The sequence below is a fragment of the Anguilla anguilla genome, chromosome 3, assembly GCF_013347855.1.
Source record: "Anguilla anguilla isolate fAngAng1 chromosome 3, fAngAng1.pri, whole genome shotgun sequence".
Classification (NCBI taxonomy): Eukaryota; Metazoa; Chordata; class Actinopteri; order Anguilliformes; family Anguillidae; genus Anguilla; species Anguilla anguilla.
Genome location: NC_049203.1, coordinates 27,449,719 through 27,472,042, shown reverse-complemented (window position 1 = coordinate 27,472,042; position 22,324 = coordinate 27,449,719). Strand labels below are relative to the sequence as shown.

Below are 22,324 nucleotides of genomic sequence, written 5' to 3'. Positions count from 1 at the left end.
AGATGTGGGCGGGAATAACGGAATTATTGAACCAATGAAGAACACAGAAGCTATTCGGTTAACCAATGAAGAAATAGCGGCTTCTTGATAGTCGTAAGCGATTCCCACAGATGAAAAGGAAGGTGAGCGGAGCTGAGTGTCTAGTAAATACTGAACTCTTCAGCAGCATATGCCCACGTTTCGTGCATCAAGAGGCTAAATACAGGTTTCAAGGTAAGTAGTTTGTTACTCTGTACTTATTAGTGGACGATTTTATTTCGAAAAATTGGAAAATATAGCACTTCAATATTGTCTGTTAAAAGTCTAGACCTAGCAATTGCTTGGTTTTTAGCTTGCTCGCTAGCTAGCTGGCTTGCTCGTGTTAATTAGCTAACATAGGCTAGCTCGATAAATAAAAAATTAGAAGAAAAACGAGCACACGAGGTAATTTCACCGGCAATAGTGTACACAACATTTATCTAGCGACCATGTTTACGTTTGTTAAGTTGCACTAATGAAAGGTTGTTTATTTTCTGAATGTGGAACTAGCTAGCTAACTAGCTAGCCCTGTAGGGATGGGCTGTAATATGTGCGCGGATGCTCCAGACGTGAGCAGCGGATCGGTGTCCCACTCGCTCAACACGAGTCCAGTCGTACAAAGGCAAATGTCTCGCTGAAGTTCATGTTGATTTTTTATTCTTTTTACAATATAATGAATAATTAATTTTGACTCGGCATAATTAGTGACATTAACATTGTTAAAAGAAACCACAGACCAAATGAGTTTTATCTAAGAAACGCCGAAGCAAAATGTATGAAAACCCTTAATAAATAATAGATCTACATTATTTAAAGGTCCAGGGCTATAGCTAAGCGTTTGTTAGCTCCCTCGTTGAAATCTGCGTCGGTCTCGGTTTAGATTATCTCGTTACATTGATTGTGGCAAAGATGTGTGTGTACTGGACGTGACATGAGTGAAAGTAACCGTTACCTTTTAATTTTATTTTATGATCTCTTTTATTTTCCCCTTTGCGATTTTATTCTGTTGTAATTGTACATTTCAGTGCTTTTTCACGCCATGGCGATTTTAGTTATATATTTTTGCAGTCTTGGTACAATTTCAAATGAATGTATAAAAATTACGTATTTATTTGTAATTAATTGGCACGGTCTGACAGGATCACGTCCGTTGTTAGCTAAACGCGTGGTGAATAATTGGCAACGTAGACAGCTTTGGCACCAGTTTAAAGAAGAGAATCTAGAACATTGAAAAATGAAATTGTATCAATTTACCAATGTGATCTTTTAAGTCAAGGACAAAAGAGACGGACGGGTGTGGTGTAAAAGGCTGTTTAGCAGAAAGGAATGCAGAGTCAACTCATTTAGGTTTCGTATCCACTACTGTATTCACTCATTTGTACATTGTGGCGATTGGTATGATACTGATGTGTTCAATGATATCTCTGTCGAAGTTTAAAGAGCTGTGAGTCTTTTATCACTCGTGACACAGCTCGGCACATGCCACTATACTGTAAGCTGAACAAACTTATAAGCACGACACTGGACCACGCACGGCTCCATCATAGTTCCTTGAATGACTGGGTGATCCTACATTGTGATCCTTCATTCTGTGTAACATAATAATGTTAACAGTACTACTATAAGTGAAACATATAATTATTGTCATTTTTATAATGAGGGTGGTTATGATAATGGTGGTGATTGTTGTTGTTATTGTTGTCGTTATTTAAAAATCTTTCACAGATTTATTCAGTGCACAGTGTTTTATTGTCCCAGCTCTCTCACAGTAGTATGGTGATTTGAAAGCGAGCTGTACTGTCAATCCTGTAGCTCCCACTCACCTGCATGCGTGGCAGTGACGGAGTGTCCTCTGTAAACCACACCCCGCCCCGACCCCTTTCAGATGCAGTTCATGCTGCTGTTCAGCCGGCAGGGGAAACTGCGGCTGCAGAAGTGGTACGTGCCGCTTTCGGACAAGGAGAAGAAGAAGATCACCCGCGAGCTGGTGCAGACCGTGCTGGCGCGCAAGCCCAAGATGTGCAGCTTCCTGGAGTGGAGGGATCTCAAGATAGTTTACAAAAGGTCAGCCCTGCCTCCGTCAGGCCCTCCCTCCACCCAGCTGCCTCTAGCATGTCGGGGGGTCGGGGGGCGGAGATGTCACTCGGAGCATGGAGAGCGCTCGAGAGGATTCATACAATGTGCACTTCATCACAATGCAGCCAGCAGACATGCAGTGTCCCCTCGCTGCCCGCCAGCCACCCCTGTCGGAGCAGCTGATCGTTTGCCAGTGTTTTCCAAACTGGCACTACAGCAGTCCCCGAGCAGACAGGCGAGGCGAGGCAGTTTCGATGAATTATTGAGCGGTCCCGACACGGGTAGGCTGCCGTAGTGCTGATTTGCAAAAGGCTGGCAGAACAACAGCTGGCAAAGGCTGCAGTCTGATGGTGCTGGCTTGCTGGGCAGTAATTATTAAATCAATAGGATGAAATATTAAAGGAGTGAAAAGTCTTGACACAGGCACTCGGGGAATACTGGTCTAATTAATGCCATATGTTTGTGGGTGGTAGACCAGAGAAGTGTTGGTTTTATACTAGATGCAAAAAAATAAAATGTTGCCTCTGTCACTTTTCACCTGTCATGTTTGGTAGTGCAGTGATTTCCACAACTCCTCAGTGTCATCTATCAGAGGGGACACCAACTTTAAGAATTTTTTGCATTTTGGCCAATTCATTTAAAACGAGTTGGCATTATTAATAAGTCAAACACACAATGCAATTCTTGGCAATCAGACACACTCCACTAATACATGCTATTTATATCCACCATGGATTTCAGTCCTTTACTTCGCAACTGTAGTAAAAAATGAAAAATGCATGATAGTGGTATTCAGCTGGCTAAACCACCATGTTGTATCTTTTTGAGTGCTAGTCCTAATGTGCATGAATGCTGTTCTTTATTCAGTAATATTATACTAAACAACTTCTAAACTGTATCATTTTCTAGCTTTAAATGTGAGTTTATGAACCAGCTACGAAGTTGTTATACCTTACTACTGTTAGTTAGACCACTTATAGAATGGGTGACAGTAGCACCCATCTCTTTGTTCATGAATTGAAGTAGTGACTAACATGAGACAAACATGAAGGCGTGAGGTTAATTAAATGTATGGAGTGAACAGTGTGAGGTTAGCATGATGGCAGAGATGTGGGAGCTTACATTTTGGCTGATTATGTAAGTTGCAAGTGTTCAGTAATGTGGTTGGTAACTAACTTGTACAAGTTTGTACTTGTACAAGAATGCATCAGATTTTAAAATCATGTCTACCCACCCCCCACTCCTGTGCTGCCTGAAGTTTCAGCTTTCGTCAGATTGGGAGTGCTTATTTTATGTAAGCAGTCAAAATCAAAAAGTGTGTTGCTGTTGTCAGTGGCCAGGGACATGATAATTTGTTTTTCATTCAGGATAAATGTATATTTTTGAAATTAATTTCATTTCTCTTTTCTATGGGGTAGATAAGTACTGCAACTTCCCTTTTGATGTTTACTCACTGTTTCATGGTTCCACTTTTGGCATACAGGACATTTGTTGAGTCAAATATTAAGGCCTCTGTTAAACATTGTCTTTCATTCGAAATTGCATTTGTCGTGAACTGTAAGTAAGGATGCGAAATTCTAAGGAAACTGTTATTGTGTGCAGGTTTTTCATGTCATATGTCAGCTTTGTTTATAAGAGAAGAAGACGGGGTACTTTCACATGGGTGAGGGAAGGATAAACGAGAGGTTATATTTGCGTCATTCTGCAGTTACCTTGCCAACTAATGAGCTAGCTCTGGAAACAGGGAGACAACACTGACCCACAGTGTTCCAGACTGTACTGTGACCATGCACAAGGTTCCCACTTGTCCTGGAAAACCATGAAAACCTGGAAATTTATCGACTAGTTTTCCAGTCATGGAAAACACCTGGAAAATGAGAATTTACAAAATGTCCTGGAAATATTTGTGAGGTCCTGGAAAATTGTAGGCTAGGCTATAAGTCAAGCTATTAAACAGTATATTTAGAGCTGAGATTGCATATTTTTCTGTATTTTTTCTGTATTTTTCTCTGCTTTTCTCATTTTTATTAGCTGCTGAGATTACACGGCAGCATAAAGTTTTGAATGGCTATGGTACTTGCACATTGCCCCCCCAACCCCCCCCCCACCCCCCTGTCCACCACCGGCTTTGGGCTACCATTGTCCATGTTTCATATCAAATCATGGAAATTGTCCTTGAAAAGTCCTGGGAAATGATTTCCTAAAATGAGTGGGAACCAGGGAAGAGATTTCCCCATCAGTCAAATGTAGTGGGGGAATACAAGTGCTTTGGGTCCTTTTTTACCAGGGATTTTTTTTGCCAACTAGTAGCACTAGTATGTTAAAGGGAGGCATGGTGGTTTTTGTTTTGCATGGGGCATCTGCTAAGTGTGGACAATCAGGGATTTTAAACTCCTCCTTCCTGGGGGGTCGGATTTAAAATTCAAATAAAATGTCAAGAGCCATTTTCTGCATGGTATTCATTAACAAAAAGTGTGAATGAGTTGAATTGTTCATGCTTGTAAACAATGTGGATGCTTCTTAAAACACACATTGCTACTACTTCTTATTTTGTCACTAGTGGGAGATTTGAGGAAACTTGCAGATGCAGCCATGGGCCTATGAAAGCTGTATGTTCTTGAAGAATTTCATCAATGTCATGGTCACTGTACATATGAAGAGAACCAAGGGAGTCTCCTCTTGCGTCTGTCTGCAGAGAAAAGTCTAAACAGGGAATTTTCTGAAAAGCCGCCATTTCAGCTCACTTTTTGTTCCGTTCTCATGCGGACAGGCAGAATGACTTGCTAATTGTTGCTTATCAAAAACCTGTTGATAGAAAAGTCAGAGTGTAATGGCCTTGGTAGCAGAGTCTGTTGCCTAGATCCTGCACGACTACTCCCAAAGTGAGTGATGGCAACCTCACCGCACAGCACTGTGCTGAAGTTCGAGAGCCACAGTAACGGCCCTTTTGCGAGCTCATCCTGTCGTGACGATGTTCCAGGAGAGCAGTCCAAATCCTCTCGCTGGAACAAAGGCAGAAGATGACATCAGCAGCCTGGTGAAAGGCATGCTGTGGTCACAACTTCCACAACAGTCCACCAGTTTATTGCTGTGTTTTTTTTTTTTTGTTTTTTTTTAATTTTACTCTGAATCTGACGTGAAAATGCAACATTTTTAAGCATATGAATCCTTCATTGATTGAAACCATATCCTTGCATTATGGTCCTTGTTCTCGTTTTGTCGCTACCATCCACTGCCTGTATAACTGTTGAGAGGACGACCCTTTGCTTTCCAGGTACGCCAGCCTGTACTTCTGCTGTGCCATTGAAAACCAGGACAACGAGCTCATCACACTGGAGATCATCCACCGATACGTGGAGCTGCTGGATAAGTACTTTGGCAGTGTGAGTCACCTCACCCTTTTAACATCCGCGACAGTTCATTACTTTATGCCAGTTAAGCTCGGGTGATGGCAGTTCAATGATTATTGCTTGATTTATTGCATAAAATTATTACTTTTTTGAGTCATAGTTTAAGAAGCTTTTACCATGTGCAGCTGTCGCACCCTGAGAAGCAAACCATGGTGGAAAAATAAGCCCTTTGCCGGGTCAAAAAAGTTCTTGGTTTGTAAAGCTTTAGTGTTTGTCACTTGAACTGAAATTGGAAGGCAGACAGGTTCAGATGAAGCCCTCCATCTGCACTGAGTGTGGAAGCCACTGCTGTGTATCCATAGCGCCCCTGTTTGTCAGTGTGCGTTACTGCGGTTCCCTCACAGGTTTGTGAGCTGGACATCATCTTCAACTTTGAGAAGGCATACTTCATTCTGGATGAGTTCCTGCTGGGCGGGGAGGCCCAGGAGACCTCCAAGAAGAACGTGCTGAAGGCCATCGAGCAGGCAGACCTTCTGCAGGAGGTAAGGCCCTCACTTCTCTTACCTTAACCCTAATGGCGTCCTGGAGGCCCGGATTCAGAGCCTTCACATTTGTCACCCGTGGTGAAACGTGATCAGAGGAAGTGGCTGTCAGTCTGGCCCTCCCGAGCCTCCCAATCGAATCTGTGCCTCTCATTGGCCTGAGCGGATAATGGCAGTGTTTGTTTCTGTTAGTACTGTGGGAGGAATGGACCCTCAAAGTTGGGCCTTCACTCTGTCCTTATTTTATCTGGAAGAGCTGGAGCGCTCTCCATAACTGCTATGTCTGTCTGTCTGTATACATTCCCAAACAGGCACTGCGCTTCCGTTCATACACCAGCCTTACACTTCATGTGCATGCATACATACGTATACAGGGTCCAAAATTAACACTCGCCAGTCACCAAATGCGGGTAAATTTAGTCTTTGGCGAGTAAATTATGGAGACCACCCGCCACTCTGGCCGGTAGAAAGAAAATGAATTTCCTACACGCACTGGAAAAAGATTCTGGTTTGCTGTCACTTCAGTCTGCTAGATCTTGCGTTAGTCATCAAACCGTGCAATTTTTTGTTACAGTACGTGAGGTACTTGTTGTCATCCAGGCAGTTGAAACATACCCAGCCATGTGGGTGAACTTCAGGGCGAAGAGACCACTAACGACAAGTTAGCTAACGTTAACGTTTGGTTACGGTAGCTAACGTTAGCAATAATTAGTCAGCTAGCTAACGTTTAAGCTATCATTCTGTCATAGCTTAACGTAGCTATAATATAACGTTAGCTACTTGCGGTAGCTAAGGGAAACGCGTTCAGGATATTATAACTGAATTTATTCCTTCAAAAGTGTGACGCTTTAGTGTTGAAACAGTTGAATTATTATTTCTGCATACTGTTAATGTTAACTATTATTACTGCACACTACTATAATATTGATTGAGAATCGCATATGAGACCAAGATGATACGCTAAATAGTAATAATAGCAAATTGCAATAGTAAAAAGCAATTCATTATTTTTGGCTGGTAAAAAAATCTGTCTGACCGGTAAATTTTTTCATCTACCAGCCACCTTGGCAGGTAAGCCAAAAAGTTAATTTTGGACCCTGCGTATATACTACTCGTATACACATGTGCATACACACAAACACACACACACATATGTATATAAAAGCGTAAGACATCCTCTTCGTATGTGTTAATGTGTATAAGACGGTATTGTTTTTTGTTTACTCTTTTTAGCAGTGCAATGCAGTGTAACACGAAAGTCAAGCCTTCGGGTATACAGAAATATGTACAGTTATTTTTTATATTACAGTGAGACACTTGCATAATAAGAATGAAATCCATTATTCACACTGACCTCTTTATTGGTAAACGATGGTGAATTCTTTATCATTTGGATTTTTTGCTTTCCTTCTTGCTTCCAAATTGTGCCCATTGTACCACAGCAGAGATACTGACTACTACATTACTGGAACTTAAGTGGTCGCATACATTTCTCTCATTCTTGACTCTCGTTTCTGAATTTCAGAATTTAGACTTACAGATTCGGCTCTTTCCAGGTACAGTCCACTAATACTAACAGCAGTTAATCATGTGAATCCCTTAGAGGTTAGCCTGTTAGCTGTAGCTGTGTCCACTGCCAAGTCAATCACCACATACAGGCCTCCACATGCCAGTAGCCACGTAGATGCACATTTCAATTGTGTGAAGTAATCTTTGTTCAGAGATACCTTACAGAATGAAATACATATGGTAACAAAAACATGGAAATAACAAATAGTTTTAACATCTAAAAAGATTCTGATAATAATTATAGGTGCCTTGAGATATTACAACAAAACAAAATACTTTGAGAAATACATTGTATATTTTACATATTTATTATATTTTACAGTAAATTCCATTGTTGTAAGGGTAAAAGAATTAGAAATTAAAAACATGGTTTCATTTTGAGTTTTTAAACAGCGTAAAGGTAGTTACTGGCATGAGGCAGACCAGTTTGAAAAATACTTCACATTTATACACTCCTAATTCTGTGTAATAAATCAACACTAGCTAAGACTGTATGTGCAGAACATTAGCAAACATTTCCTCTTAGGAATATATAACCATTGTTGGCGCAAACCTCAGAATGACACTGAATGTGTTCTGTAGTCTGCTACTGGCAAACACAGATTCGAAAGGCCCTGTTAGTAATATTCCTGTAATTCCCTGTTTAGTAATAGATCTTATAGATTTGGCTGATGTTGATGTGATTGTGACATATTAGATTCATTCCTGATTAATGTTGTAGTCCCTCCAGTTTTTATTTGTTAATATTTGAACAGAGGCAAAAAGCAAAATCAGTTAGCAGTGAGTTGGGTATACATATTTGGTGGAACTAAAATGAGCTGTCAATCAAAATATTTTGCTTCTGAAAAAACACAATGTTTGGCTCAAATCGGTGATTCACCCTGTCTTTTAGTAGCCCCATTTATTTTTAGTTCAGTTTTTACTTCAGACATTCTGTTCTCCAATCACTGAGAAAATGGTTCCACAGCCTGTTTCTCTGCTGCAGATTTTTCAGCATTGAGCAAAGCAAACCCTGACATCATGTATTGTTTCAGATCCTCAAAAGGCTGAGTGAATCTCAGTTTTATTACCTGTTTTATTCAGTCCCAAGGCACACTTGCCTGAAAAACACAAAACGAGGACATGTGTATTCAAGACTTGCTTGCTTTGTTTTTAGCTGTTGAGGCCACAGCTTTATACACTTCTTTATACACTAAAAATAAAATAATTCATTGTCTCAATTTGGCAGCTTTGCTTTAGCCAAATGTGTAACGGATAAGTCCGCTGTAAATTCCTAGCATAATAGCAAAGGCGCTATGGCTACCTACATAGAATGATTTCCTGTTTTATTTTTAAATGTTCTGAAATCATTCGGGGGTTGTTTTTTTTAGATGTGGTCATGCCTGTTTCCATTTTGAAATGAGCTGAAGGGCGACAGGCAGGCAGGCGAGCAGGAGGCCGCGATGGGCCCAGGAACAAAGCATAGTACTGTACAGCAGAGAACAAAAGCAGAGCCCTGACCTAAATGTGCAGTCCGCTGAGCGGAAGGCAGGAGAATTACAATGGTTTCTCATCAGAAAAACAGCCTGTCCCTCTGCCTTTTAACACTTCACCAGCTCAGCGCTAGTGTAGCGTCTTCAGTCTTGCGTGCTTGTGTGCATGCGTGCGTAGTCTTTGTTGTCATTTAGCAGCCGTAACTGGAATATACTGAAATATATTGTAAATATGGACTTTTTTGAAATGTGATAAATATATTTCACTGTTCTGAAATTTAAAAAACGTTTTACATTTGCCCATGTAGTGTCAAGTCTTGCAATATCTCTAGTCTCTAACAAGAGCTAGTGGCATCACCCTGGTACTGAATCGGTTCTTCAGCTTTCCTTTGTAGCATAAGTTAATGGTGGCTAACTTGCTAACAGATGTTAGTGATGTGATTCCAAAGGCAGTGTAATATTGCATTTAAATGGGATGTTTAATATTATTTGAAAAAATAGAGTGGAGCAGCAAAGAGAGACTTTGGGATGGACCCTAAGCGAGTGCATAAATGGAAGGGGCCAAAATTAAACATAAGTATTGCACAGGCCAAATAGGTAAAGCGGACATGATGCACGAGTTCAGTTCTGTGTCAAAATGGTGTTATTAGTATGTGTAGAAAAGTATGCTATGCGGAGTGTAGCAATACACTTTAATAAATGTATTTTTTTATAATAATCTGGTGTATCTTTTGTATAGGAAATAATATTTATCATCCATTTTTTAAAAGTTTTTGGATTGTCAAAATCTATATACTGTTGTGTATGTGCGGCAGTTTTAATGCCTAGCTTTAGAATGCGGTGTACCCATATCAGTGAGAAACCCTACTCTTTAGTACAGGCTTACTTGTGTTTGTAAGCAGTTAAACAGAGCAGCTATTGATTGACGTTTTATGGTAGATTTTATTTAGGTATATTTTCAGCTTCTGTAAGGGGTAGCTATATCTGATACAGGTGGGAGTAGTGGTGTGTTAGGTGTAGTGCAAATCTGCCATGTAAATAATCTTTGCTGCCAGTTGTCACTGTAATCACTTTTTTCTTGTAGCATCACAGGCTGTATTGGAAAACATAGGTTGGTTACTTTTTTTAAATCTGTGTCGTGTGTAAACATTTTAGTCATAGTTTAAATTCTTTGAGCTTATACCATAGTTGTGATACCTACAGTCCTTACGTCCCTCCACTTCCTATAGCTTTTCCACAGTGTGTCATTCAGTCAAATTTGTGTTTTTGTGTAGTGTAGTGCGACTATAGTCAGACCTCTTTTTAGTTGTGTTTGTTTTTGTTTGTAGTTTGTCATCAGTGGTTTAACTTTTGCACCTGGTTGCACCAGGCCCATATTCATAAAGTGTGGCAGAGTCAAAGTGTTTTAGGATGAGCTTTTTATTTTAGCTCATTATGAATAAGGTCAGGAAGTGGACCGAGAGAACCTGGTCCAAGATTGAAACTCATCATTTGAGACATTTTATGAATATGGACCCTGGGCTCCTTTGGCAAAGGTTTCTCATCTCAATTGGATGTCCTTATAAAATACAGGGATAATAAAATCGGGGGATTGGACAATTTTATTATCTCTTGGAAAAATGCAGGTACAATTAACCAAAAAAGAATTTACAGGAGCATTTTGGGAGTGTTCAGCATCCCTGGAGCAGGCAGAGGAAGTGGTTGACTCTGACTTACCCAGTTTTGTCTTGTGTTGAGCCAGACTGAAGACTGGGGAGGTCTGGCTTCTGAGGATATCTAGCGCAGAAAAAGGGGGCGGTTCCTCTGAAGGTTGTTTTCCAGGCTGTTGGTAAATACCAGATGGGCCCAAAGAGGCAGTGTGGTCCTGAAGAGTGCGTGATGCAGTTTGGATGCACCACACTTTGATACTCTCGGCTTGTGTGGTGTCCCAGTGAAACACACAAGGCTATATCAAAGTGACCAGGCTTTCAAAACACCTAAATTGCATGACTTAGGGAAAGCCTTTTTGAAATGATTTATGCTCCTTATGATAATTTCACCATCTTTTTTCCTTTCAGTTTGCTGTGTTTTTTTTTTTTTTGTTTGTTTCTCTCTCTCTCCCTTTTCTGCATGGTGAGAATATTTTTGTGAGTGCTTTTCAGATTGGAAGAATCACTCTTTACCTGCCCAGGGAAAAGTGATTGGGGTTTGTTTCTCTGTCTTTGTTAACCCTGCTGTCTTCATTCATGGTGAATTTGTGCATTTGACTGTCAGATGTGGGGCACCTAAATAGGGACTGTGATTGGTTCTCTCAGAAAGTAAGTGCTTGTAACTGCTGCCCATCATTCATGTGTCACCTGTGCAATCTGGTCCAGCAGTGCTCTTGCTCACACGCAGGAAAGAACACCATCAAATTTTAAGGAGCTTGTAAGGCTGGCCATTAAACAGATCATGCTCTAGTTATTTGTATTATCATCTGCACATGGCACAGATTTCCATTCTTCTGGGGGATTTTTTTCCTTTAATAAAAACCAGTGCCATTCTGGTGAAATTGGATTGTCCCAGGGTTCTGAGCCATGAGTGGTGGTGGTTCTACAGAAGAGGATGTAATCAGAGAAGCCACAGGCCTCTTTATCGGACCAAAATTAACCAATGTTCATTAACATTTTAATGGAATCTTTCCATTATTTGCCTTCTCTTCTCTTACAGATGACATGCCTGAACTCCTTTCCCACCTTCCTACCATCTGCTTTCTGGATCCCATCCCTATGCCTCTCCCCTGGCCAATCTCTCCTGACATCCTCCTGTTCAACTCCTCTCTGGTGAAGTCCGCTCTGTCCACTGGATGTGTCCCAGCTGTTTTCAAGCAAGCTTGTAGTACCCCCCTTTCAAGAAACCCACCCTTGATCTAGGGTCATCCAGAACCACTTTCCTGTCTCCCCTCTTCCCTTGCTCTTCAAACCTCTTGATGATTGTGCAGTTTTCAAACAACTCTCCTTTTCTATCACATAACAACCTTGCGGACCCTCACCAGTCTGGCTTCAGTGCTGGCCATTCTGCTGAGACTGTCTGTCCTCCAGTCATGCTGCAATGGCAGCTTCTCCTCTGTTTTTAACCTGTTTGACCTCTGCAGTATTCAACGCTGTTGACCACCAGCTCCTGCAGTTTTCCCTGACTACCTTGGTACTTGGGGATTTGCCTCACAGCTGTCAACTGGTTTGCTTCCTCAATTGTCGCTCCTTCGAGGTTGCAAGAGGGGTGCAATTTTGCGACCTCAGGAACCTTTTAACAGGTGTCCACCAGGGCTCCTTCCTTGGCTCTCTCCTCTTCTGTAGCTGTACCAAGTCCCCTGGCACTGTCATCTCCTCCCATAGTCTTATCATTCTCACGCTGATGACAAACAACTGCTTCTCTCCTTCCCCTCCTTTGCTGCACTGGTCTCGCACGCATCTCAGCTTGTCTAAAAGATTTGTCAACCTGAATGTCATCAGCTAAAGCTCCCCTTAGCTAAAACTCATAATTGATACTCTACTTCCCAGATAATTCTTCTCCCCTGCTGGACCAATCCTTCACCCTAGATGGTACCACAGTGTCAGCCCCTTCATCTGCCCTGAATTATGGAGTCTTACTTGACTGTCATAACAAACTGTCCCACTCCTGGATTTCCCCTTGGTAAATAGTTAGTGGCAGGGGGAAGTTCCATGTAAGTAAGTAGTAGAGTAAGTAGTGGCGGCTTGAAGCGGCAAACTGTGGTATGTACATGGTACAGCCTACAACTTACCAGGTGAAAACATAACTACATGATGTCAATTTTATTAAATGGCATCGCTGAGCCTTTTTCCTCTTCGATAGAGATCTGAGTCTGAGGTTTAATAGATTTTTCTTTTCTCACCACCTAGCCGTTAGTCCAGGCTCTGATGATCTTCTGCCTTCTGCCCTCCTTGCTAGCCTCATCTGATCTGCAACCTCCCCAGACATGGCTATGTCACTCTCCTTTTCATCTCCCTCCATTGGCTACTAATATCGACTTACATCAAATTCAATACCTTACTGCTAGCCTAACAGGTAGATAAAGGGACAGCTCCATTTCATTTTCAAATGCCACTACAACCTACTATGGGACAACTCCACACTGTATGATTGTGCACCAAGTTATCAACACACCTATTCCTTTGGACCACTCAGCAGAAGCCAGTAACAGAAGCCCAATTCACTCTCCCCACAACTCAGGTGTTTGTCAGTAAAACTAAATGAGTATCAAATCATGCGTCAGTGTGTCTCCCTTTTTGTCATGGCCCTTGAGCTCGGTTGTGACAAGTGGGGGTTCGTCCGGAATTTGAACCCAGGACCTCTCACACCCGAATCAAGACTCATACCCCTAGACCAGAACAGGCAGCAGAGTAGGGGGTCGTCACACTACACACCTACCAGACTCCTCCATTCGGCTAACTCTTGGTGTCTAGTCTGGCATCCCCCCCACACCACCCCACCTACCTGCACTTCCAAAAGTCACGTCGTCTGTCTGTTCTGGCCCCTTCAATGGTGGAATGAGCTTCCCACTGCAGTCAGAACAGCAGAAACCTTGCCCATATTCCAATCCAGACTGAAGACTCACCTCTTCAGATTGCACCATGGCTCCCCTGACCCCCTTTAGTTACCTTTTCTTTTACTCTTTCTTTCCTTGGGGTTCCTCTTGGATAATTTTACAGATACAGATATCTGTCTGGTGGTAATTTCTTCAGTCACAATACAAATTAATGTGTGTTAGCTTAATATTACTTGCTGATTATTAATTGGGCATCTGTGCCTTATTGGTGAAACCACATTTTTGTATTCATGAGCGTTACACTGATGTTCTCCCCTTCTGTATGTCACTGTGGATAACAGCATCTGCAAAGTGATTGTAATGTAATATACCTGTATTCCCTCGTCATCGCACGAGGAACCCCTCAGTCAAGTCGACGTGGCTCTTTCAGGCTGCCTTCTGGCAGTCCTCTCGTAGTTTCTGTGCAGCTCAGCTGAACTGCTGAGTGAAAGGAAACGGAGGGTAACTGCATGCTTCTATCTGGAGGGCGAAGTTGCTAATGTGCACCCTCCCAGATACATCAGCAAGCTGCAGGTTAGCAGCTCTGTGAAGATCAAAGAGCTGCTGAAATGCAAAGATGCAAATGATTAAGACCAGCTCAACTTGTGGCCTGAGGTGTGAAAATATGTGCATGGTATTGTGTGTTAGGAAGAATAATGTGTGCTCTCCTGAATTGATACTGGATGTTACAGCAAAGGTGCAGCTATAAAATATGATTGGGCATTCAAAATCTGGAGGAAAGGGGTTGGGAGGGGGGAACAAATAAATTAAATGAATAAATAAATCCACTTGTCTATCTACGGCTGATGGGTCTGAGGTAGACAGAGTTTTACAAAGGGTTTTCATGATGAAGTTTCAGGGACTGGTGATTGGGCGAAGACTGTTAATGAGCTCAGAACAGTGCATGGGAACGTGTTTCCTCTGCTGATTGTGTTTCCTGCAGCAGAGTCCATACTGCTATGATCTGGTGGATCATACCCATGTGTCAGTGGGCCAGTTTAAAGTGTAATTCACACTCCAGTCTCTACCCTGTAGGCATGCTGGTTCCCAGTATGGCTTCTGAGTCTTCCGGTCTGTTCCAGCACTAGAAGTACAGAGGTGAATATATTTATGTGAAGATGTATTAGTTCCACCTGTAGTAAATAGACCACATGATGGTCATTGCCCCACCCCTCCCTTCCCCCAGGCTTTATTAGGAACACAAGACCATTTCTATTCCACTCCTACTTGGGGGAATTGAAACTGGCCTTTTGCAATTGACAGTTTCTGTCCTTCAGGGAACACAGTGAGCAGAGCTGCTAATCACTCTGACTCAGTTCTGTGTGCGTGTAGCTGCTCATGCATATGCTTGTACGTGTGCTGTTCTTTGTAGCTCTAGAAATGTGTATTATGTAGTCAGATTTAATAAGAGTCTGGTCTGCAGTGTCCCAGGTAAGTTTATGATTGGTAATACTACGCTAAAGAGGACGAACCACACGCTAGTCATTCGATCGGTCCTAATCCAGAACATTTAATGGTGACCAGGGCTCAAAATTTCTTTTACTCTTTTAGTGGTTCTTTATTTGAGTGTAATGTCCGGAGTTTGAGACTGCTGTCAAATTTAATGTTGGTGTACAGTAGCTGGATGCTACAATGTTATTACACATGATCTGCAGGTTTAACTATATGATGGTAAAGCCTAGTTTATTTTGCTTTCTTTAATGTTGTCTGGTAATGTAATGTTCCTGCACAGGACAACCTGCTCTAACCTAGCGAAAAGGAATGGTTTACATTTGGCGTGTTTTACGGATATGAATATGAATGAGCGCAGGATACATGCCCACCCTGTCCATATCTACAGAGCATGGTGATCTAATAGTGTTTATTACTATTTATTGGTTATAATTAGGTTAAAAACTTCAAAGAAATATTAAGAGGAATTGTCACTTCTGTGGAACATAATCACAATTTGAGTCCTGTTTTCCTGGACCTTTAAACATTAATAGTAGTAGGTCTGCACTGCTCCTACACTATTTTTCATTGCTAAAATGAAGACCGTGTAAATTGCACCAGGACAGCTATTTGCAGTTGCGCGAATAATAATGGTAGTAATGTTTTGTTTGCATATGTAACCAAAACCGATGGAATTTTGAGCCCTGAAAACCTTTCTCTACCCTCTCTCCTTGGCCTGTCAGCAGCCCATAGCCTTGTTTCTGTGGTTTGCGGTTTGCATGTCCTTCACCTTTTTGGAGGTACAGACACACACTGCAGTAACGGCAAATATTGCTTATTCAACTATTATGTATCACATTACAGTATGTCAGCGAAGGCAAATAAATGAATACTGAATTTCTTCACCGTAAAAAGTTACTGCTTTTGGGGCTGCTGAGTGGCTCATCCTGTTAAGGCACCCTGTTCCATTGTGTAGATGGGCCCTAGTCTGGTACTGAATCCGGACTATGTCTGTGCAGACTGTGTCCAGCAGCCCCGCAGGATAACATATGATTGGCTATAGCTTCACACAGATAGGGTTAGCAGGCATGGCCGTCTCTCATTGCTCCCTCCTCTGGTCTATCAGGCACCCAAAAGCTGCATGTGAAGTCTTTCTTCAGTGTGAGTTCAACCTGTGGTCCGCGGCATGAAATAAGCCGCAGCTTGACATCTGGGGAGAGCACGTATGGTTCTGATTCGTTTGTCTGAGCTCTCCTGACTTGATACTGGTGGTTGTAGCAATGAGCGCGCGCAGCTAGTGATAGGATTGTGCGTGCCAAATTGGGGGGGAAAAATTGGGGAAAATGCATTTAAGTTATTAGTTAGCTTGATTGGCTGTGTTGAGGGCAGGAGGTCATCAGAAAAGGCTATGAACTGAAACCCCAACTGTGTCCTCTCTCCCATTACCCCTCTCCACCCCAGTGTGTAGTTCAGCTGTGAGATCTGGAGTAGTGCTAGGTACCCAGACACTTCCCTGTGTGCCCTCATACCCCGTTTCTCCCCGCCCATTATTTTCCTTCTGACTGCGTGAAGTCATTGGAGACCCGGCAGACTTTCTGCACTGTGACTTGAGCGTCGTTTATTTTTTCCACATTTCTCTCCCATAGCTCCAACATGACCATTTTAATCAGCCTGTGTGCTGTGTAAGCGCCACTGCTGCCTGCCCTGCATGCAGATCCCTGCCCCCCCCACCCCCCAGCACCTGGCTCAACGTCATCCCCCTCAACAGCTGCATCCTGGGACACAGTCAGCCCCCATCCACAGCGAACTCACGCACTCACCTCTCACCGCTTTCTTTCCAGCCAGTTTTCTTTTTTGTGGGTGTGTGTGTGTTTGTGTGCGCGCATGTGTTATTTTGGATGTCAGTGGGATTCTTACATGGTACTGACTGTCGTTTCATATTATTTGGTTTAGTTAGTAACATGTTTGTTACCAGCATCTAAAGAGTACAAGTTTGTCAGAACTTCAGATATGCATCTTACACAGGACCCTGGTGTTTCGTGCATGCGTGCATGTTGGGAGGAATTATCATCATCATCTTCAAAGGCATTGAAATGAGCATATCCTGTATAGCTTTTGAGGGTTTGTGTTCTTTGATAGGGTGGCTCCAGTACATATTTTTGAGGAAAAAAAATAGAGGTGCTTTGTAATATGCACGGCTAACCGATTATTAGAGCTTAGTTCTTAAAGTTGAAAGTTTTCACAGCATGGTTAAAATGTATTTTTCTCTGATAAGGTAGTGTAAGTCTCTTGTTTCATATATTGGTTTGATTTATGTGGCTAATTTGTGGTGTTTTACAGGGTCTCCATGTAAAACATTGAGTATGCATATGGTACAACACCCTAAAAATATGTAATTCAGAACAGGTGGTCATGGAATAGTTTTACAGATCGGAATAGTTTTACAGCATGAAAAATGGTATGGGTGTTTTTCATTTTGGCACATAAATTACAGTGTAGAGCCTTAAATGTCACACACATGGTCATCTCAGGGTAAATTATTCTTTTTGTCTCATTATTGAACTGATTCAACTGTCTCCCGTTCTAGGGGAAAAAAGCGTATTTTGGCAAAAAGAGGTTTGCATTGGAATTGTTCCTACCTTGGATAAATAAAACCTTCATGCGCAAGAAACTGTGGCCTCAAATGCATGCAAATTAAACATTATAATTTAAGATTGGGTCAGAAGTAATCATCAAACATTTTGGTCTTACCAAAGTATTACTCCAGTTAGAATGAGACCTTCAAACAAGAAAAGGATGCCGTAAATGAATGAAATGTCAAATTGTGAAGCCTCCTCATGTTGGAAGAAAAATCATGATTGAATAGTTGTTTCTGCATGACGTTATTCATTGTGAAACTAGGAGCACAGTGCACACATTGTATTACAAAGGAACAGCACAAATTTGGTGGTTACTGGGCATATTAAAGATACAATATTGTATTTTACTGCTTTTTGGTAAACATTAAAAATGAGCTATATACTGTATATGCGTATAGTTATTGCTAACACTTGTGAAATATTTTGCTCGATATGCTTGTGACATCAGTTGAGCTAATAGGAGGCCCATTTTGTGTCTGGACCCGAATCATTGCTGCTTGCAGCTGTTCTGAAATGCAGAATTCTGTTTTCCTCGTTGTGTTAATGAACTTGTGTGGTGACCGGTTTAGTTAATATGTATTTGGTAGTTGTATGGAATAATAAATCACGTCTTTAAGACATGCCTAGATGAGTGAGTCAATTGTTCTGAAAAATATTTGGATGGACCGTCCCATTTTGGTTGACTTTTGAAACCGTAATATAAATTACTTTGTTACTCTCTGTTTTATTTTGTTTACCATTTGCATTTATGTAAATTTGCATACATATCTGCACGCACACTCACAATGTCAGGTTACAGCCAGCTGTCTACTTCTGGTCCTGGAGGTTTGCAGTGTTCAGGAATTAGAAATGTATTTCAAGCAGCAGCTGAGTGAAACCAGGAAAAGGGGGTGATTTGGTTTTCCAGTCACTCAGGCCCCTGTACTGTAATTAAGATCTGGAAACCGTGGATCTCCAGTGGACACCATTTGCATTTGACACATTGAATTGCGCCCCATTGCACGTAATGGAAGCCGACAGTTACTAGGCAGAAGCAGGTCTCACGGCTGGCTAAGACTGGATGAAGGCTCATGTGTGCCTCCACATTGAATTTCCCTGGAGGACATCTGCCATAATTAAGATGCAGTTAATTCCGGTTTAACTTCTGGAAAAGGGAAGGCCGCTTTGTGTCAGATTATCTCGGTCTGTCAATGGGAAATGGCAAATCTTCCTGATAATCCTTTGTCTTGACTGAGCATCAACACAGCTGACCCTGAAACCTCCCTTTGTCTACATTTCACATTGCTGGGATTATTTTATTAAAAGGCAGAATAGAGTTCATATATTATTTTTTTATAATTGTATATGCACTACATACACATACTGTACATCTCCAGGGATACATTGCCTTCAAGTTTATGAAAATGGTCATATCTGGAGGTGTCGTACAAGGCAACACGCTTGCAGAAGGCAAATAAGATATTGTAAAACCTACAACAGATCTTTGACTTTTTCCCCAGAACACATTGCTCGAGCTGAAGGGGCTAGCCTACATTTACATTTTCCATAGAAAGATGCCAAATGCAGAGTTTAGATGTAGTATTTGCCATAAAATTAGTAGTGGTGTGTGCAGAATGAGAGCATCAATGCAGAACATCAGGATAATGACATTTTATGAATACTTTAAATGATGCCAGGCCACGATTTAATAAAATGTGTTTATTCTGCCATTTTTATTTTAGAATGTTTGCCTATTTACCTCATTGGGGTTTATGTGTTTTATATGCCTAAAACCTTTTCTTTTACAATAACATTCGATTTTACTATGGCAAATCCTGGGACCTAAACCCATTATTTTGCTGGGCACATGGAATATTTGGACAAGAAGATCTGTTTAAAAAGACAAATAAAACTGTAGGGTTTGTCTTTGCTGTATTCACAGAAGCTGCAAAAGTTAAAGTTCTTGTCCCTATACTGTATTATATCAAGCAATGAAATTGAAAAAGGTGAGATTAACATGAAGTTTTCTGTGTAATAAATTTGTTTTACCACCTTAAAATTCCAGTCACGTTTGCTGAATCCAGTGACATTTAAGGCAATCCCAGAGAAGCAGACCAGTTAGCTTTTAATTGGATTTTCTATCCAGCAGGGAAGGGCCAATATTTTATTAATAATTTATGAGTCCTGGACATAGATCTAAGTTGTAAATTGAGAACGATCTTTCTGCGGTGAAAGTGAAATGGTTTATGCTTTTTTTTGTCCCTGTGCACTGAATAAATGCTGACTCTTGTGCTTACACAATTCTCTTTATTTTGTGCTAATCCTCATGTTAGGATGCAAAAGTAAGTGTTGCTGACTATGTGTTCCATCTAGCAGTTAAAGAGACGGCACCTGAAACCTCACACATCCGCAGTATTACCATTCACTGTACAGCATGCAGTTTGTACCATGCAGTACCATCCATCAAATTGGACCACTGGACCTTGTAGCATAGCTTCATTAATTTGTTGATTGTTTTTATTTGACTTAAAAGCAATACACAAATGGATTGAAAGTGTGGTCAATGTGCTGTCTCTTTAATTCTAGTCCAAATGTCTCCATAGTGACAGTCTTGAAATCCAACATCATCCAACTTAATCCCCAGTAGTGACCATTCAAGTGGTAAATCCCGTCACTCATAGACACACATTTCATCCTCTCCTCTCCTCCCCTGTGACTTCATTCTGTCTCATCTGCAGATTTTGACCCCTTTCTTCCCTCTGGTGTGAGTGTGTGTGGATTGCCCCAAGTGTGTTACGTGAGTGTGATGTTCAGCTGCCAGGCTAGTCTCACCCACACTCCTGTTCCTTTCTCTACCTGCAGGAAGCAGAGACCCCACGGAGTGTTCTGGAAGAGATCGGACTGACATAAGCCTGGCCTGCCATCACCAGCTCAGCCACCGCACTCCTCTGCCCACTTGTGTTTCCTGTGTCTGCTAAATGACGTAACACTGTGTTCACAAGCATTTCAGTATTGGGACAAGTCCTGTTCCGCATCATGCCTTTTTCTTTTTTATATTATTTAATGTGTGCTGTACATACACAATGTAGCACTGTACAGAGTGAAAAACTAAGGGAGCACTAGATCACTACCATTATTATTATTAGTCCTAATCAGTAATTTTTCCAATTGCCTTAAGATTACTCCACAGTATTTCTCATATTGCCAGCACCTTGATCAAATTCCATTGACTGCACTTGTGTGTGTGTATATATTTGAGTACGGCAAAATACACAAAGCCCAAAGTTGGAAAGGAAGGCAGGATTCTAAAAGGGTAGATTAAGTCATTCGTATTCAGGTACAGGTATTTACACGTGCTGATTTATGTCCTTGGCAAATGGAATAAAGGAAATACATTCAAAATTTTTCCCAGATGGGGGACAAATGAGTTACAGAACCAGCCCATTTCCATTTACAAGGGATGATGCACATTAAAAAAGAAGACAAAAACAAACAGTATTCTAGGTAAAGCTTCCCATCATTTCCAGGGCACCATTTATCGTTTGCAACCAAAGAAATACTGCGCTATAAATGCAAAATTACATTCAGAGAATAACTTTCTTGTCTGTGCTGTATTAAATGGGAAGTAGAAAAGGGATTTGTTTGAGACCAAAGAGTATTTTTTTTTTTATTCAGACTTTTACTTTTTGTAAAACCTAAGCATCAATATGATTCAGTTCGGCATATCGTTAATTTTGTTTCTTTTTTTGAAGATGGAAGCACAAAGTATTTGATTTCACTGCCCAATATTTATATATATTTTTTAAAGGAAATCACTGTGTAAATCATGGTTAGATACTGTACTATATACATGGCCCCCTTTAACGTACAGTAAAACAGAATTTATAATTATGTATTTGGCTCTGGGTAGCCTCGACCTTACTTTGTATGTATTTCCTCTATACTGCAGAAAAGGGATGTGATTCGTATGTGTATTTTGTTGTGCCCACTTCATTTAAGGCATTTCTTACCAACGTTCTTTGTATCTCTTTTACTACTGCCATGTACAGGTCTGTCTCACGTGGAAATGTTGTGTACCATCGTCTCAGTGGACTAGTGCTGCAGTGTTTGGTGTTCAAAAGGAAAATAAATTTGTTTACAATCGTTCATGATCCTTTTTATACCACATCAGCTACAACTGAGCAAAAAATGTCCTGTATCCTCATGGAAATGAATCTACTAAAATGTATTTTAAATATGTGGCTTTCTTGGAGTATTAATATATTTTTAATGTATTTCTTAAGAAGTATATTGCAGTATCTTAAAATGACAATAATCTTTATATTTGCCTAGATATTAAGTGTTGCAAAATGTGGATAACACACTTACATTTTCATAATTTGGTATTTTAGTATGACAAGGTTTGCATGGGTGTATTAGGAAGTTAACAGATGACAATTGAAATTGACAAAACTACTGTCCACGCAATCAGTGCTAAGGTTTTTTTTTAAGTAAGTATAATCAAGGTAGGGTAAATAAGGATTGGGATTAGTTTGAATTAGTTTATTAAAGGTTAGGTGTTCTGTCCATGTGCTCTCTGAAGAGATGGGGTTTCAGTCTGAGGTAGAAGTCTGCACATGACTGCTGTTGTGGTGGCGATGGGAGGTCATATTCGGTCACTTACTGTAGGTGCAAGGTTAGAAAA

At 41.0% G+C, this 22,324-nt stretch overlaps 1 protein-coding gene across 4 annotated transcripts; it reads left to right on the top strand.

The window, feature by feature from the left end:
• The first annotated feature begins 64 nt into the window (after positions 1-64).
• On the top strand, positions 65-21,786 carry ap1s2 (adaptor related protein complex 1 subunit sigma 2). 4 transcript variants are annotated; one of them, XM_035410822.1, is made up of 6 exons: positions 65-213; positions 1,904-2,082; positions 5,369-5,477; positions 5,849-5,986; positions 19,974-19,982; positions 20,503-21,786. In XM_035410822.1, exons 2-6 carry the CDS (start codon positions 1,904-1,906, stop codon positions 20,548-20,550), a joined length of 483 nt encoding a protein of 160 aa, XP_035266713.1. In that variant the 5' UTR covers positions 65-213; the 3' UTR covers positions 20,551-21,786. The 4 variants fall into 4 exon arrangements, with proteins under 4 accessions (XP_035266713.1, XP_035266712.1, XP_035266715.1 ...); XM_035410821.1 differs by lacking the exon at positions 19,974-19,982 and adding an exon at positions 7,512-7,542; XM_035410824.1 differs by lacking the exons at positions 19,974-19,982; positions 20,503-21,786 and adding exons at positions 7,512-7,542; positions 16,669-19,625.
• Positions 21,787-22,324: the final 538 nt, after the last annotated feature.